The following is an 18,822-nucleotide window of genomic DNA, read 5'->3' as shown; positions in this document are numbered from 1 at the left end:
AGGAGTTACATATTTTGACTCCGAGCCACATTATCAGACCCTTAAATAGTCAATGATGAACTGGCTTTGTAATTTTATTAGAACGTACACCAAATATCTTCAAACACAACTCAATTATTCCCATCGGTTGAGGAGTTACATATTTTGACTCCGAGCCACATTATCAGACCCTTAAATAGTCAAAGATAAACTGGTTTTTCAATTTCATTAGAACCTACACCAAATATCTTCAAACAAAACTCAATTATACCCATCGGTTGAGGAGTTACATATTTTGTCTCCAGAACCCACTCTGATCCTCATCATATTTAAATGGGACCAACTTGTAGCAATTGTCCACACACGAAATGAAAGGCATTAAAATAGGTTCATAAATGGCGAAGTTATGGCTGTTATATTTGGGTGGAGGAGTTCCCCTCTTTTTCTCCAGAACCAATCGATGGATCCTAACCATATTTAAATGGGACCAATTCGCAGCTCGTCTCTACACAATAAAAAAAGAATTATTAAAATCGGTCCACTAACGGCGGAGTAATTGCTGTACATACATAAAAAAAAAAAAAAAAAAAAAAAAAAAAAGATACCGGCCGAATTGATAACCTCCTCCTTTTTGAAGTCGGTTAAAAAGTAACACTCATATAAATAATCACTTTCCTATAATTTTGAGGACGAACGAAACCCACGTGATGTAAGTTACTATATATTCTTAAATAATATTCTTATACATAAGGATTTTTAACGAATTTTAATTAAGAATACCGACAGAGGTATAAAAACATATATGAAGGTGAAAAATCAAAACTGCGATAAGAGGTCTCATAGTAGAAATCTTCCAAAAACTTGCGAAATAATTCGCGTCGCTCACTTCTGCGATGTGAAACCACAGTAGAATTCATGCCACACAAAATCGCACCGCAGCAATTTGCGTTGCGAATTCGCGCCGCAGTGATTTGCACTTTTCTGTTGTCATCCTAATCCATCTACATGGTTTACTTGTAGTCAATTACAGAAAACAGTGACCACATATCACCAGTGGTGGAAATGCCACAATAAGTCCTCAAGTCAAATCTTTTCGTGTTCAGAGCATCTACCGTATAAAATGATTATTACGTGAATTTTTCAATAGATTACGTGTATCTACAAACGTTAATATATTTTTTTAATAAAACTAACATACTAATTTCTTGTTTCAGGAGTCGATGACACGCACAAGTTCCTCGGAAATGAAACACACACCGACTACTTCAGATTATTATTAAGAGATGGAAATTATTTATTAGTTGGCGGCAGGTAAGATATACTTTATATATTACGAATAATAATAAGGGTCGCAGTAGACTAGCTACTTTTAGCATGAGCCGTTGACGTTTTAGCCACTTTTGGGAGCTAAATGCAGCGATTAATGCTTTATACCATAGACGGAAAACGCCCTTTACAACGATCCAGGTGTTGAGATAGCATTTATACAGTCGCGAATACGTGCGTTTACAATACGATTCGATGCGACCGAATTATCGTTGCAATCGCCAAAAAGCGATTCGCCGTTTGTAAAACTAGCATGTCTGCTGGACTGTAATGGACCATCTGCATGATAACATTTTATCTACTACATTTTATTTTCTATTTTTAACACCAAATTATTTCTTACTGTATCAAAAGCCCAAATAATTAAATCTTAATTTTAAGAAGTTATCAACTTTCCAAGTAGCAGATTGCTGTAAATGTTATATCATTAGTCGGGAAATATAATTGACAGAAATCCTTTTCTAAATTGTGAACTTGTATGTTATTTATTTATTTACATGCCAATTACAACAACACACACAACACACACACACAGCAACACACACAATACATTATATAGTACTTAGAAGTACACTATAGTAGTAGTAATAAATAAGGGTCGTATGAGTGCCAATTATAGGCATGAACAACGTTATGTTATCTTCATTTGTATAGACTAATACTCGTAAAATTGGGCCTCACGTAAAACATTTGTATAGGTATTCTTTGAATCATAAAACAATTTCTATGAATCGTAATAACAAGAGTCAATTCAAATAAATAAAATCATAAAATACTGATAATAATAAGAAAGTTAATGATCGAAATGATCTACTTTTGAACACTTTATTCTAATACTGAAAAAATAAATCTCATTCGAAGTCCCTTATTTTCCTTTTTTCGGCAAGGAATATTTATGAGAATTTATTTGAAACCTCCCAGCGAAATGATTCAATTAAGTAAGTTTATTATTTGAAGTGTAGGAATTTAGGAGCCGTTATATAAAGGCCTTGGGAATGGTAAATTGTATTAAATCTATCCACAAGCTTTATCTCAATGTTCGAAGAGATTTCAAGCGAAGAAATATCTTCTTAGTAACACCTATTTCCTTTTAAAAGACTTGCAAGATACACATTCAAATGAGATACTTGGTTATTTGTTTTTCCAACTCCACTCGAATTCGTTGAAGTTAGGGTACCCTTAACCACACCGTCTGAAGCGGTAAGAACGTGCTGTATCTAGATGGCCAGGGCTGCCACGCTTCTGGATTTATGCGGATTTGTTCAGCTATATAATCCAGCCAAATATTTACTAATTCTTCATGTTTTATTAGACTAATTCTTTTGCACATGCTCTAACTACTTAGATACAAACATTTTATTATTTTTGTTTACCGATACTTTACTTAAAATATTAGGATTTTTTCCATAAAACTGTAGTTACTCGGCAATAAACAAAACTGGCATCAGATTTTAGCGTTGTTAAAACAAATACAATACAGAGTCCTACTTTCCTCGTTTTGAACCTGGCAACCCTACCAGCGTTACCCGAATGCACCTATATCTGTCTCCGTCACACACTACGCCAGCCAATATGGCGGTCTCGTTTGCATTTATAAAGATTTTTGGCTTGTGTTTGGATGGAGGCAAGACGACTTAAAAACACCCCACGCGCCCGCCGGCCTACACTCGCCATTTTATTACAACGGAAGGCGGCCGTATCGATAGCAATTTATCGATAAATGTATTTTTAATTTCCAACTGTCATTATACATTAACGTTTTTTTTTTCAAATAACTTCTGATACAAAACACCTTAAATATTTCTATGTTTAAGAAGTATTATTTTAATACATAAAAATACGTTTAAATGGTAAATTTTTATATTATCCATTAAATACTTGTCATTTACACTTATTTAAAAAAAACAAACAATATAGGTTTATATACGTTTCTTGTTCAAGCTTCTAATATATGACCTTGGACAGCTTAATAAAAGCTCCCTAATAGGCCAATTCGAGCCTTGATAATGTATAGAGCTTTGTGAATTATTCCCAACGTAAGCTTTTCAGGTCGACAAAACGCTTTGTTATCCCCGCCGGTGCTTATTCACGTCTGCTAATTACTTGCTATTCAAAGCCAGACTGATAAACGAGGTGCTAGACATAGATAAGTAGAATAATCAAGCTAGACTATCTATAAATATGATAAAGCTTCTCTTTGCCACAAAAGGCTAACCTATTTACTTATCTCTCATGTTTATTTCTGAATTTACTTTAATGAGATTCATTAAAGATATAAGATTGGAATGAATTTGTAACAAGCGTACGTGTTTGACTGAAAAGACTGGATGAAATCAGTTATATGGACCACATTTTTTTTACGGGATAATCCTATGTTATGCATTGAAAGATATGAGGCAGATTCGTTTTTCCGAGGTCTTATATTTCTGTATTTAGACAGAGCAACACATCAGACATGTTTTCTGAATTTTAGATATATAGATATTCTACAGAAATGATTACATTATATCATACACACATGAGTGGTGGTGACCGAGATCGTACTATTTGATGTTGTTGCTATTAATCAAGTTCTAACCTCCCGAATGTTAGTGTTTGTTTTTATCACATCTTGAAATGTAGTCTGTTAAATTCCTTTTTTAATTACCTTATACTACTCATTATAAGAAGTAACCCATACCCAGCAATGGGACAATATTGAAAATAATCATGATAAACACACAGTAGAAAAGGCTACAGAATAAGAACAGAAATCTTAAATATCCGAGGCGCGTTTCTAGTCATAAGGATTAAATTGTGTATCTCCTCATATTAAACAAGCCGTTGTTTCGCACTTATCAAACCAGAATACTACTCTTAAAATATAAAAAAATCTGCTGATACGATATCTAATCTACGTAATACTTATATCATTTACTTCTACCATCTTTTAAATATATAATTTTATCGACATATCCCGGGCCCATCCCTACGGAAGGGCATACGACACCCCCGCGTGATACCGCTACACTATGCACTGTTTACTCTGACATGGCACGAATAACTCAGCACGCGAACACAACTTGTAACTAGTAATTAGTTATTTTGGATAACAGCTCACAAATCGTGAGTTATAAGAAGCATAACTATTACACGGCATTAACTAGATTATATATTTCCGTATTTCTTGTTAAATTTCTATGGGAACTTCCCCACAAACTGACCTGATTTATATATAATATACGTCAAATATTTGCTAAGAAAATATTTACAGACATATTTACTTATTACTTGCAAAACCTAAGAATTTAGGCTGAATACACATTACACACAATTTATATTAACGCACTTTGTACGATAATTTGAATTATAGATATAATATATATATCTCATACTAGTTTTTCTTCGATTTCGTGTTTTTGAACCACTTAGCTGCGCATGGCGGCTTTGTTCCGCGTTAATTACACCATGACAGCCATTGAATGGCTGACAGAACTGTCAGCCGTTTAAGCCATTTATTGGCTTCCTTCAATTACAAGGCGGTGAGATATCTATACTTATCTATGATATACGAGTATTTCTTTTACTCTGAATTCTTAGAATGAGAACAAAAGTATCGATATAATCAATACTTTATAATATGTCATGTTGCGCAATCCGTAGTAATGTTCAGTAAAATGCTGAGTTATTGCTCCCGCTGGGTTTCTAAATATTGTCTTCAGTATTCATATCTTAATCTTAACCACGGATAAATATAAAATACCAAATATATTAGGGCACATTTATAAGCAGATAAATAATAAGTATTCTATGTACAAACTAATCACACATTACCATTATGTGCCCTCTTAGGCAAAAGAATAAATAAGTTAGCATAGGAATTAATATAATGAGAGTACGTGTACTGACTTTATTCACGAGCGATTCCCAATTTACTACATGTTCTGACTCCAATATGAAGACCATGAGTTATTGCGCAGACAGTCAAGGTCGCTGAATAACTCATAACGTTAGAATGGAAAGTCGAGTGGGATTTTCATTATTTATCGCAAACCCACAAACAAGTGAGATATGTAACAAATTGGACAATATTTTCCACAATGAACGCGGCGCGTAACTTGAAATATTCATCCGTTCTAGCAGAGTTTGCATTTCTTTCCAAATCAGATTTACATGACAATGGTCACGTCTTTGCTCGATGAAATTCTCATTGCAAGAACTCAGCTGAGGGATTTATTAAAGGGAGCAAAAAGGTTGTAATAAAACCAGTGTCGACTCGACGTTTTCGTAGATCGAAGGATCGGAAAAGAACGAGTGGAGATCAGTTTTATTTGCTCACCTTGAACTTGAGCACTTGCGAAGTCTTAAGGAATCTACGAAGTTTTATGTGCAGAAATGTTTAACTTGCCGGTTTTTATGCATCCGATCCGTTCTTCAACACTATTCGTGTTTATATACTTAATTTTTCAATTATTTTAACGCGACAACGGGAGCAATATTTGTATGTATGTCTTGTATGTATGTCTCATGGCACCCAAGCCCAAACATCGCTGAATTTTGAAGCAGCCGCATTTCTGTTTTTTATTATAATTCTCCAGTTTTTTCTCGTCGTGTAACACCTAGTAGATAAAATTTTATGGACTTACATACATACAAACAATAACATAATACAAAATAATCGACTTCACGTAGTACTGTATCCCAACTGGTATTAGTTCGAGATGTTAATAAGTTAAACTGATTTCTTCACATAAACGCCCAATTGCTATAACAATTTGCAAAAAAACCCGAAATTGTAGTTCCAACTGCGACAGTATTTGCATTCGGTATTATTTGAACGAACGCTCTTAAGAGATCGTTAATATGTAAACTACAAAACCGTTCCAATTTCGTGATTCCCTCTCATAACACGAGGAAAATGAAAAAAAATTAGGTCACTGCGACAATCTCCCGAATACAAAGAACAGTAAAAACTGAATTCCAATTAATGCAACCATTGCGGAGTAATTGGTGTACATACGTAGTAATATTTTACCGGTCAGTCGAATTGAGGAGCGTGAAATTTTAAAATTTAAAAATGCAATATAGGTACTCGTATGTATCATTGTTCTGGTGTCGCTGTTAAATGAAATTATTGAAAATAAAATGTAGTAGACAATACACATGATGATACATGTACAAGACCAGTGCACTGTACAGCTCTTTGATATCAATTCTGACCTGTTTATATTTATCAGTCCTTTATCCTTTACTCCTAACTGTCGTTATAATCTGGACAGCGTAAACCACAGTGAAACACATTTTTTTCTAAATTTATGCTTTTTAGTGGAATTGTGTAAATGACGGTTGACTTACATTATTATGAGGCCATCTTAATCCTTAAACTTCACATAGAACCGCAATCTAAAAAAATCATACGATTTTTTAATAATAGTATTGACAGTATGCCCTTACCAAACTACGTTTTAATTCTCCCTTAAAGAGTGAGAAGATAAGATTAGTGTTAAATAAAAGGGTTAAATAGCGTATTACACACATGCTTATCTTTTTTACGTATCATTTCCGGTAAGGACCGCCGGTAATACCGTACCTCGTTTACGGTACGGAAACGATATGCGGTCCGTATTTACCTAGGTGTATAGCTGTATTGTGGCGGAGGACATTATTTCATTTACATTTCCAAAAAATATAGCTTTTGTTATAACGAATCGATTATGCCAAACAGTATTCTGCTCACATACCGCGTATTGTAGCGCCTATAAGGATTTTACTGTTTTACAAATCTTTAATATTGGTCATTCCAAAATTACAACATACAACGCCCATTCAATATCGCTACGCGCGTCTACTCTTCCCGGATCGCTTACTGCAAACGTTATTCTCCTCGCGTCCCGTGTAACACATAGTTTGAAGAGAGTTTTAATACTTTAAAATGCTTTAAAATCGGACAGTCTACAAACATTCTTACATCGCCCATTCAATACCGCTACGCGCGTCTACGGTCCGCTGATTGCTTACGGGGAATGTTATTCGAGTCGCATTTCATGTAAAGCGAACCTTGTACTGCAACACTCTCTACAAGGCTTGTAGAGAGTGTTAATACTTTATAAAGAATTAATATAGGACAGTCTACAAACATTCTTACATCGCCCATTCAATACCGCTCGTAGCATCTACGATCCACGGATCACTTAGGGTCGTTTGTAGAATGTGTTAATACTTTATAAAGAATTAAGTAATATCGGACAGTCTACAAACATTCTTACATCGCCCATTCGATACCGCTCGTAGCGTCTACAATCCGTGGATCGCTTACGGGAACGTTTTTCGGGTCACGTTTCGTGTAAAGCAAACCTTGTACTGCAACACTCTCTACAAGGCTTGTAGAGAGTGTTTATACTTTATAAAGAATTAATACCGGACAGTCTACAAACATTCTTACATCGCCCATTCAATACCGCTCGTAGCGTCTACGATCCACGGATCGCTTACGGCGAACGTTATTCGGGTCGCGTCCCATGTAATGTTATTGTACCGAGTGCTGGGGTCTTTTGTACCCTTTTAACTAAATTAACGTTGTTTCGACCACACGCGCCTCTATGCCGCCTGCTATCATAATTAGGGGGTTATGATAAACCTTGTACGGTTTTGTTGTTAAGGTAGAATAAGCGAACTTGAATCAAATTTAATTTGAATAAATCATAACTTTATTATGTGTTTTAATCTAAATAGATAAAGTAGACTGCGTTACGTAATAGCAATATTTAAAATTTAGAAACGTTTATCTACTAAATTTCAGCTTGTTTACAATATTAAGGTAACAACCGAGCATGCAGTCCACCTGGTATACTTTCCACCAGGTATACTTGCTACTGCATCTGTTATCTGTTATTTAGAGATCGACCACAGATGCATTACTGCCCTTGAGGACTAAATTGGAACGCCTCGGGAAAGTATATCTCCCTACCACGCACTTCAAATTAAAAAAAACAGCAGCGCTCAATGTTGCTGTTAGACAGAAATACAGTCGAACTACAAAATATTCTACTAAAACCATACCTTCACACCACACTTACTCAAACCTGTCAATAACACCTATTACATCCTTCCTTTAACAGTTTCTGAGAAACTCTATAACATAACCTTTAGAACTCTCCAGCGTACATTATACTAGGAATTCTATTTCATTCTAACCTTATAAACGACCACTCTACATCATTGCCTTTGACTCTACTAGCTACTTAACTCATAACAGCTTAAGAACTCTATATGTGTATCATTCTAAACATAATTCAGAATATATTCTAGGAATCTTAATTCATTTATTCAAGTATCAAATGCAATTGCCCGATTACTCAAAATCGTACAATCTGGAACTAGCAGTGATAGCCTACTGGTTGAAACTCAGCCTCTCAATCAGGGAGTCCGAGGTTCAAACGCTCTCTGATTTTTCAAAGTTTTTAGATATTGATTATCACTTATTTTCAGGAAAACATAGTGAAAAAAGGTACACACATATGAGTTGTTACAAAAAGTTCTTAAAGTAAAGTCTACCAATTGTATACTACGGTTGACTATGACTAAATCCATCAGACTCGCAGGGTCAAGTTCCCAGCAGTGGAGCAGTAATAGGTCGACAACGAGACACTCTACAATTCCGTAGCATACTTTCATATATTCTAGGAATCTGAACTTATTCTAGTATCCTTGTAAATAGCCACTTCGCGCGTTATCGCGCCAAGCCGTACTGCCCGCAAATATTGCGAAACTAATCTTCTGCACTCATAAGCGGTATATTACGACGTGTAATGACGCACTAAGTTTGCTAGTAGAAGCAATTTTAGCCTGTTTGCTAAAACTAACAAAATAATTGAAATAAACTTATTTTGTACAAGCCTAACACGATATGGATATTATGAAGATACGAGTAATAGTGGTTTTGGAGTTCGATACTGACAGAATTCTCGGGAATAAAAGCAGGATTTTTAAGGTTGTAGAGACAAAAACCGACTATATATCTCTCTGGATTGTTTCTCAGATTTTAAATTAGTATTCATTTTAAAACCAACTTTTTATCAAATGTCTTACTTATTGACAAACAATTTTCACTATGAAAATGTAACCTTTAAAAGAGCGAACACTTAAATGACAAGTTTAATTAATTATATCCTCACTTCCGGAAATTAATCGTGAATTTATGGCAGGATTTTCCAGAACAATCACATATTTTACGACATGTTTCAAAGAATCTAAATTAAGAAAAGCGCTTATCATGATTATATAAAATTTTCCGTTTGCCAACCCCTTCATAATGTTTCGTAACTTGCGAGCTTTTGTTAATTTATTTATGGAAGATTTTGCTTTTGGTTAAAAATATATATATTAATTATGTATGCAAATAGATATACAAATAATTTTGTAAATTTTCAGTTCGAAAATCAGTTTGCGTATTAATCAATCTGTTAATACTTTTTCCAAAACTAACTTACGATTGCGGTCCATAATCTTGTTTTGTGACCCTATAAAATTCACTAGAAGCCTAATAAACAACACAATATAAACCAGTAGTCTACATAGCCTCTATTTTGGATTCTAAACCTATGGTCTAGTATCCAGAACCATGATATTTCGTAAAAAAAGATATAATACAGGAGAAGAGGGATACTAAATTGTTTTTATTTCATTTTCGACTAACACCAAATAGGGGATGAAATTTTGTAACATAAAAAATTAGGTAGGTTTTTACTATGTTAATAATATCAGTCACACTGGCTTTGACGTAGGCATGTAGATACATTTGTACACGCCTTTACTCCGTACACTTTACATAAATTCTAATCATCTATGTCTGCGTATATTCTAACAAAGACATCCCACTCTGAAATAGCAAATGCATCGCATAGCAAAAAGTGCAGTACGATAGCCGACATGGAAAGTATTCCGTGAATGTGTACCACCCCACACCCCTTTGAAGATGTCTATGGGTTGGATTACATTACTTGCATTGACTGGTATTCTTTAAAAGCTCTTCAGGCTATTTCGTGTTGGAAATGTTTTGAATTTTTCGGAATGTTTTGCGATTGATCGTAGTGCATTTGAGTAGTGTGCGTGCTTTAAAAGGTAATGCTAGACTAGTTGTATCATATTATGCCTTTCAAGACCAAAATTCGCTTGCGTATCTTAATATTAATATGCTTTAACATAAATAACAGGTTATAGCCTAATTATACTGCATATTCGAACCAGGCTCTCCACGGTTTGCTTGCAACGGGTCCTGAAATACTTCGGTCACGTGGCACGACGAGACCCAGACAACTTAGAAAAGTTGATAGTCGTTGGTCAGGTGGCTGGAAAGCGTTGCAGAGGGAGATCGCCAACCCGATGGACAGATGTTGTCAAGAAAACTAGCAACACCACAATCTACAATTGCATACACATTGCACAGAATCGCAATACTTGGAAGACTATCGTAGAAAAGGCTGTTCTTGATGGTCACGACCCTCAGTCATGAGGATTCGACTAAGAAGCCTAATTATAAAAGCCTGGAAGATTATAATACGAATAGGTTGATGTGACGACAATTTCAGTCTGAATAAACAAAAATCTGAATAAAGTAATATCTATATGGGATTCGCCACCACACCAATTTTTATACCATAGCAACAATGTTTGTATTAGTTACTAGAGAGCCCTTATTGGAAGTAATGTATCTGTAATCAACTTCATAGAAGTATCTTATAATAATTTTGAAGTTAGTTATAAATGTCGATGAGCTTCGGTCACTGAACTTACCATATACTTTGAATTTGACTGCTTATGTGCAAGATACACTACACAGGAAATCGCATAAAGTATTTGTTAGTTAATTGTAACAAACCTCTCTAAGTACACGACGTTTAAACAAAATGTTATCAGTAGACACATTTATTCACTGACGCTCCATTCCGAAGACCTACCTTCTCCGGCTGGCGTTCGTGGCAAAAAACGAATGAAGGTAATCATGGCATCAATCGGATTACGAAGTCGAGTCCCGAGGGTGCGGCGTATGCTCTGATTTTTACTCATTTCCTCACTTGCGAGCAAACACGCAAACATTTTCATGATAAAGTCAAAGAGGCTAACTCTTTTACGTTTGAATGCAGTGGCATCATCGCTATATTTATGCCATAATATAGTTGTCGATACTCTGCTACGTTCTGATTTGAATGGTACAGATGTCATCCTGCAAGTTATTCCTTTTATACGTTCAACGGCAGCTGTCTTCGTCGTAAACCCATTACAGTCCTAATGCCGGGCAGTGGTCTCCTCTCAGAATGAGAAGGATTAGGCCATAGTACAGTGTGGTGGCAAAATGCGCACTCTTCACACTGTTCAGACTTCACATACTTCGGGAACTTTTCTTAAGATTACGGTTTCATCATTATAAGACGCACATAACTTTTATTTTGGATTTAAATTCGAAGGCAAAAATTTGACCCGAACTCACTCCGTGCGTCTAGATCGGCAGTCATAACTTACCTAAAATATCCCAGTAGTTTCAACTTGACGTTAAAAGACAGAAATAAGTTCGCTACACTTTAAGCACAGTCATTCTAAAAAGAGTACCTCCTGCCCTCTACATTGCAAATATTTTAGTATTTGTATTTCCAACTAAATTTTCTATAGACTATATATTTTCTAGTTTCAATACATATTCCTGAAGCCAGAGAAAATCCTTTGCGGCAGCTGTACACAAGTAGGTAAATAGAACAATATTATACGTATTCCCAACGCTCTTTCGATTAAGGCTACCAGCGGTACTAAAAGGTTGGGACATGTCTTTCTTTGTCATTTTCCAAATCAAGTTATTTTTTGTACTTGCTCAAATACTCATACGGATATGAAAAGTTCGTGTCAGTTAATGAGTATTTACCAATAAGATTTCATATTATTTTAAGCGAAAGCTACCTTAAAGCGCAAAATGGTTACTACTTTATCTCCTCTAGTACATTTTATTGATTGAAAATAGGAATAACTTGTTTATAGTCAAATTGTAATTTATTTTAATTTAATAACAAGTTCAATTAAAAATTTAAAATAGATTAAATATTGTGATAAGAGAAAGACAATTCCTTTAATAAAAACCACTAAGTTAACCCATAGACAAAGCATACAATAAAATGCATAAGTATATTTCAAGATGAGGCCTGAATTCAATAACGCAAAAATATTATCATATTTATATGAATCCTATACCATTAATATAATATACTTAAATATTAAAAAGCTATTTCCTATTTTATATCATTTAGAAGGTGGTAGAACTTTCTGTGGTTCGACTCCGGCGCCCCCACCGGCACACCTTTTTCTGCCTCATAACAGCAGTGTTAAGCGCTGCTGTGTTCTGGTTTGAAGGGTGTGGTAAGGAAAACATACTTTTTCGAGGCGTTCTAACTTGATCCTCAGATCTGTGACCGACTTCAGGTAGGAATATTTAATCCTATCTGGGGTTGATTACAGATGTCCATGTGCAGTAGCCACTTACCATCAGGTGGACTGCATGCTCGTCTGCTACTCCTATATTATATAAAAAAAAAATCCAAAATCTTTAGAAAGACTTGTCCCTGCTAACACATACTGGTTGGTCCTCTCACATTTGATTAAACAATACAAGAGCAGTAGACGCAATTTGAGGCGATGCCGCCGAAAGTTCCCCGAAGTACCTATTTGTTGTGGCCTAAACAAATAAAGTAGTTCAAGGAAAGTAGATCAGTTAACTTGTTAAGTGCGTGAGATGCCACCTCTATTGTGGGCTTCGTTACAAATTGAGGCCTTTGTGTGGTGACAATACGCTTGTCTTATGGCAAAATCGCTAATTAATTATATAATGCCTGTCATTTACCTCTCTTGATTACGCGATACTGTTAAATGTTTTCGAATTGTTTATTAAATTGTCTGTTTGGTAACGTTTGTGTTGAATAAGTTTATGTAAGAAGTAGCAAAGAGACGTCCAATCCACTTAAGATGGTCCAAAATAATCCAAGTTAAATGATGTCTGTGAAGGAGTTATAGGATAATATAAACGAACTTGCAGGATTAATCACGATATATTACTTGGAATCTGTACACTACATTATACATACACTTGACAGACAGACTGATCAAATCAAAAAGTGACACATAGATATATTTAAAAGTAAATTAATTTACATTGAGTTTATATATGTATCTTCAACACTAGCCCTTAAACCAATATAAATTATACTATGTGTCGCTTTACACTTTAACTATCTCAATACAACATAACAATAGATCTTTAAAAAACAACTAACTTAACCTTTGAACAACTGACTTACAAAATTATTGTGAATTTCTTTTGACAATGGTTTGGTTAATAAATCGGCTAACATTTCCTTAGAGCATAAATATTTTACATCTATAAAACCATCACAAATGTGTTGCCTAATGAAATGGTGGCGAATGTCTATGTGCTTAGTTCTAGCATGAAAGGGTTTATTCCGGAAATCCCCACCGACAAATCCCTACCAGTGGGGATTGTTATTTTTTTTGCCAAAAATCCCCACTAATAAAACGAACTCAGCTAGTGGGGATTTCTGGAAAAAGAACTAACAATCCCCACCAGGTTTTATAGTTTCAAAACTAATAAAAAAAATCGTTAATCGTTTAATTAGATCTTGAAGTAATCATGTCAATATTATAATCAACTTTTATTATAAATTGTTTACATTGAAACGATAACCAAAAATATTTACAACAATTAACTGGATAAAAAATATTTCAACATTTTACATCGTTGTCAGCCAACCTTCTAAAAAGTTTGTGGTTCCATGCCTCTCTCCGTAAACACATACTACTTTAATGAAATCGTCTTTTATTAACAGACTTCCAAAAAGGAGGAGGTTACTCAATTCGACCGTATATATTTTTTATTTTTTTTTTTGTTTGTTCGGCAATTTTTTCACGACGCCGCGACGGATCGACATGATTCATACACCACTGTATGCGGCCAGTTTCACAGGGGGACCCCCTGTGAAACATTTCGAGGAAATTTGAAAATTTTCGACAGTTTTTCCGGAAAATTGAAAAAAAAAACAGATTTCATATAAACTTCAATAAGTCGAGTATTTCTTAACCAATTTCAATTTTCTTGTTTTCATATGGAAGGGTGTTTCGTTGCCGTACTTTCCTACCTTAACATTAGTATGCTCTGATGTGTAGAACTTAAGTTATGGGTGGAAATCATCATCACTGCCCCTTCTTTTTACATATTTTATGACATCTTACCTTCTGCCCACTCAATTCTCATGAAACTTAAAATGAACCTTGAGTATCTAGATTAACATGATATGATGGAAAATTCGACCTTCAACTCTTCAACCCTGGTAATGCTGAAGTCCCTCCTGCCTCAACCATACAAGTTAAGCATTTGGAACTTATGGATATTTAATAAGGTCAATAAGCTGAGATATATGATGAAAAATTTGACCTTTAACTCCTTAGATCTGATGATACAGAGGTACCTCCAGCCTAAACCACATGAATTAGCCATTTAGTACTCTCACACATATATTACAGGTCCTAAGCAGGTACATGTAATGAAAAAAATGACCTTCAACTCTTTCACTCTGATAATGCTGGTGTGCTTCCAAGCTAAACCATAGGAGTTAGCCATTTTGTGCTTTCATATATGTATTAACGTCACTAAGCAGACACATAGGATGAAAATTTTGACCTTCAAGGTCTTAACCCCGATAACTTTGACCTTCAAGTCTTCAATTCTAGTGACTCAAGGACACTGCTGGCCTAAACCACAGTAACTTGACAATTACTTCTTACAAATATAAAATATGATTAATGAATACGTTGTAGGTTTTCTTAACTATTGAATTAAGGTAAATTGGACCGACCCACTCGCAGAGTTTTACCACCTAGTTTGATTCATTTACTTTTCTGTTCCTACCTAACCTAGCCAATAATATAGTATCTCATATAGCCTCGCCTATAGTGATTCGTATTGAATTGGTTAGGTTAGGTTGGAACATACAAGATAATGTAAAACTAAGCGAGAAGGGCGCGGTAGCGCCCTGCGAGCGGGTGGGTCCAATCCGTATGAATTCTTTATACAGTTAATTGTTGTAAATATTTTTGGTTATCGTTTCAATGTAAACAATTTATAATAAAAGTTGATTATAATATTGACATGATTACTTCAAGATCTAATTAAACGATTAACGATTTTTTTTATTAATTTTGAAACTATAAAACCTGGTGGGGATTGTTAGTTCTTTTTCCAGAAATCCCCACTAAGCTGAGTTAGTTTTATTAGTGGGGATTTTTGGAAAAAAAAATAACAATCCCCACTGGTAGGGATTTGTCGGTGGGGATTTCCGGAATAAACCCATGAAAGACAGTATTCTTACATAGTTTTTGTGCAGATTGGTTATCATTAAAAATTGTAACTTTAGATGACATACCTAATATTTCCTGCAAAAGATTACGAAGAAAAATAGCCTCCTTGCAAGTGTCAGAGAGACACATGTACTCCACCTCAGTACTTGACAACGCTACGGTTCTCTGCTTTCTGCTCTCCCAGGAAACTACAGATTTACCGACTCGAAAGATATACCCGGTGTAGGATTTTCTATCAACGTCATTTCTCCCCCAATCAGCATCTGCATAGCCTGTTATTATTGTTCCACTCTTCTCAAAGTTCAAACATAACTCTTTCGTTCCTTTTAGATAACGAAGTACTCTTTTAGCACATATCCAATGAGATTTGTTGTAGCAATTGTTAAACTGGCTCAGATAGCTGACCGCGTGTGCAATATCTGGACGCGATCCTACCGTAATATACATCAGCGATCCTATTAGACTCCTGTACTCAAACTTACCACTTTCATCATTAAGTGATTTTTCAAGTTTTATACCAGTCTCCATAGGCGTCACTGCGGGTTTACAATCTTCTATTTTAAACCTCTGTAAAACTTTCTCAATATAGTTAGTTTGATCTAGGGTTATCTTATCTTTCAACTTACAGATTCTCATTCCTAGGACGTGTCTTGCTGGCCCTAAATCTGTAATTTCGAACTCACTGTTGAGTTTCTTCTTAATTTCAATTACTTCCTGAAAAGTATTAGGTGTTGACATTACCAAAATGTCATCAACATAAAGTGCTATTATAATAAGCTTATCTTTGCTATGTTTATAATAAACACATGCTTCTAATGTTGACCTCGAAAATTTTAACTTGTCACACAAAACCATATTAATCTTCTCATTCCATGCATTAGCTGCTTGCTTTAAGCCATAAATAGCTTTATTAAGCTTAAAAATCTTATTCTCACTTCCTTTAATTTTAAAGGATTCCGGCTGCTCCATATATACTAATTCTTGGAGATCACCATGAAGAAAAGCTGTCTTTACATCCAAGTGTTGAATATCCATATTATATTTAGCAGCTATTGCTAACAGTGTTCGAATACTTGAATAACGAACAACAGGAGAGAACGTCTCATTATAGTCTATCCCGTATTTTTGTGTGAAGCCTTTAGCTACTAATCTAGCTTTATATTTAAGAAGTTCACCATTGAAACCTAGTTTCTTTTTAAATATCCACTTACATTTTACCGGTGTGCGACCACTAATTCGATCAGTAAGTGTCCAACATTTGTTGACAAGAAATGAATTATACTCATCTTGCATTGCCTTTTTCCAGTTGTCTGCTTCTGGACCACTCAAGGCTTCCTTTACTGTCTGTGGTTCATCACCGTCAGCAGTACGTGACATTTTATTGACCATATAGGACAACATAGAATCAGAGTTCATTTCTTGTTCCGCGTATGAACTAGAAGATGACTCCTCTTCCTCTGGAACATAAGTTTTATCCGCAGTATCATTTGAATAAAAACTCTCCTCGCTGTCAGAATCATGTACTGATATCACGCTATATCTCGGTTCAAGCTGAATTAAAGATGAGTCATCAGAATTAACCGTAACTGAGATATTTTCCTCAGTAGATGATTCCTTAGGAGGTTCCTTGTCATTTAAATTGAAAGTCACTCGTTTAAATGATTCTTTATGATTATTATCATCATTTGACACGTTCATAAATCTATCCTCTAAAAATGAAACATCCCTAGCTTTAGTACAGTCCCTAGGGTTGTCAGGGTCTAATAATCTATACCCCTTAGTATCTTCGCAATAGCCTACGAAAATATACTTCTTAGCTTTGGCTTGCAAATTGTTTCTTTTATTTATATGTACATATGCAATACAGCCAAAAGTACGTAAATGTGATATGGCTACCTTTTTATTCATCCACTTCTCCTCCGGAGTGCAGCCTCTAATTGCCAAAATTGGAGATCTATTCTTGAGATAGACAGCTGTGTTTACGGCTTCAGCCCAAAAAGTCTGCCCAAGGTTGGCTTCTCGAAGCATGCAGCGTGTCTTCTCCATTATGCTCCTATTAGCACGTTCAGCAACTCCGTTTTGCTGAGGAGAGTATGGCACTGTTGTCTGGTGTACAATACCATTCTGCTTTAGAAATGTCTGAAATCTAAAATTACAATATTTAGTTCCATTATCAGTACGTATACGTTTTAATTTCTTATTCGTCTGATTTTCAACTAAGACCTTCCAAAATTTAAATGTTTCAAAAACTTCATCTTTCCTCTTCAAAAAATAAACAAAAGTCTTCCTAGAAAAATCGTCAATAAACGTTACGAAATATCTAGCTCCACCAATCGACGTAGAAGGCATTGGACCACACAAGTCAGTGTGAACCAACTCCAAGACTTCTGTCGCTCTATTAAAAGAACGCTTAGGAATTTGATCAGTCTGTCTGTCAAGTGTATGTATAATGTAGTGTACAGATTCCAAGTAATATATCGTGATTAATCCTGCAAGTTCGTTTATATTATCCTATAACTCCTTCAGGTTATGGTTACCAGATCACAAGAACACCGCGCGAATATTAATATTGGATAATATTGAATAATATCTTGTAAAAATAAAAGTCGCCTACAAAAACAAAATACGGCGAATTTTCACAAAATGTCTTCGAATTTTATTTCCTTTGAAAAATTAAAAGGAATGGAAAATTACATTTCCTGGAAATTCATGATGAAGATGATTTTAATACAAGAAGATTTGTGGGAATGCGTAGAAAATAAGGAAGATGATAGTAAGAAACAACAGAAAGCGTTAGCCCGAATTGCTTTGTCTGTTGAATCATCAGTGATTCCACACATACGCATCGCGAAGTCAGCACATGAAGCCTGGACCAGCTTGTCGAAAGCATATGAGGACAAAGATTTATGTCGCAGGCTGGGTCTCCTCAGAAAATTATTTGCAATAAAACTCAATGAGAGTGAGGACATGGAAAGCTACATTAACAAAATTACAGGATTAATCACGATATATTACTTGGAATCTGTACACTACATTATACATACACTTGACAGACAGACTGATCAAATCAAAAAGTGACACATAGATATATTTAAAAGTAAATTAATTTACATTGAGTTTATAAACTCC

The 18,822-nt window shown here is 35.1% G+C and overlaps 1 protein-coding gene across 2 annotated transcripts in view; it reads left to right on the top strand.

The window, feature by feature from the left end:
* Nucleotides 1-18,822, top strand: part of Sema1a (semaphorin 1a) — a 490,410-nt gene that overhangs the window by 424,403 nt on the left and 47,185 nt on the right. For both annotated transcript variants that reach the window (XM_073086961.1, XM_073086960.1), the window contains exon 3: nt 1,194-1,290. In XM_073086961.1, coding sequence (XP_072943062.1) covers nt 1,194-1,290 — 97 coding nt within the window. The remainder of the gene's footprint in view (nt 1-1,193; nt 1,291-18,822) is intronic.

The sequence above is a fragment of the Epargyreus clarus genome, unplaced genomic scaffold (genome assembly GCF_041222505.1).
Source record: "Epargyreus clarus isolate Ecla_fem2 unplaced genomic scaffold, WU_Ecla_fem_2.2 ptg000024l, whole genome shotgun sequence".
NCBI lineage: Eukaryota > Metazoa > Arthropoda > Insecta > Lepidoptera > Hesperiidae > Epargyreus > Epargyreus clarus.
The sequence above is the reverse complement of the archived record's forward strand: the minus strand, read 5'-3'. Positions and strand labels throughout refer to the sequence as shown.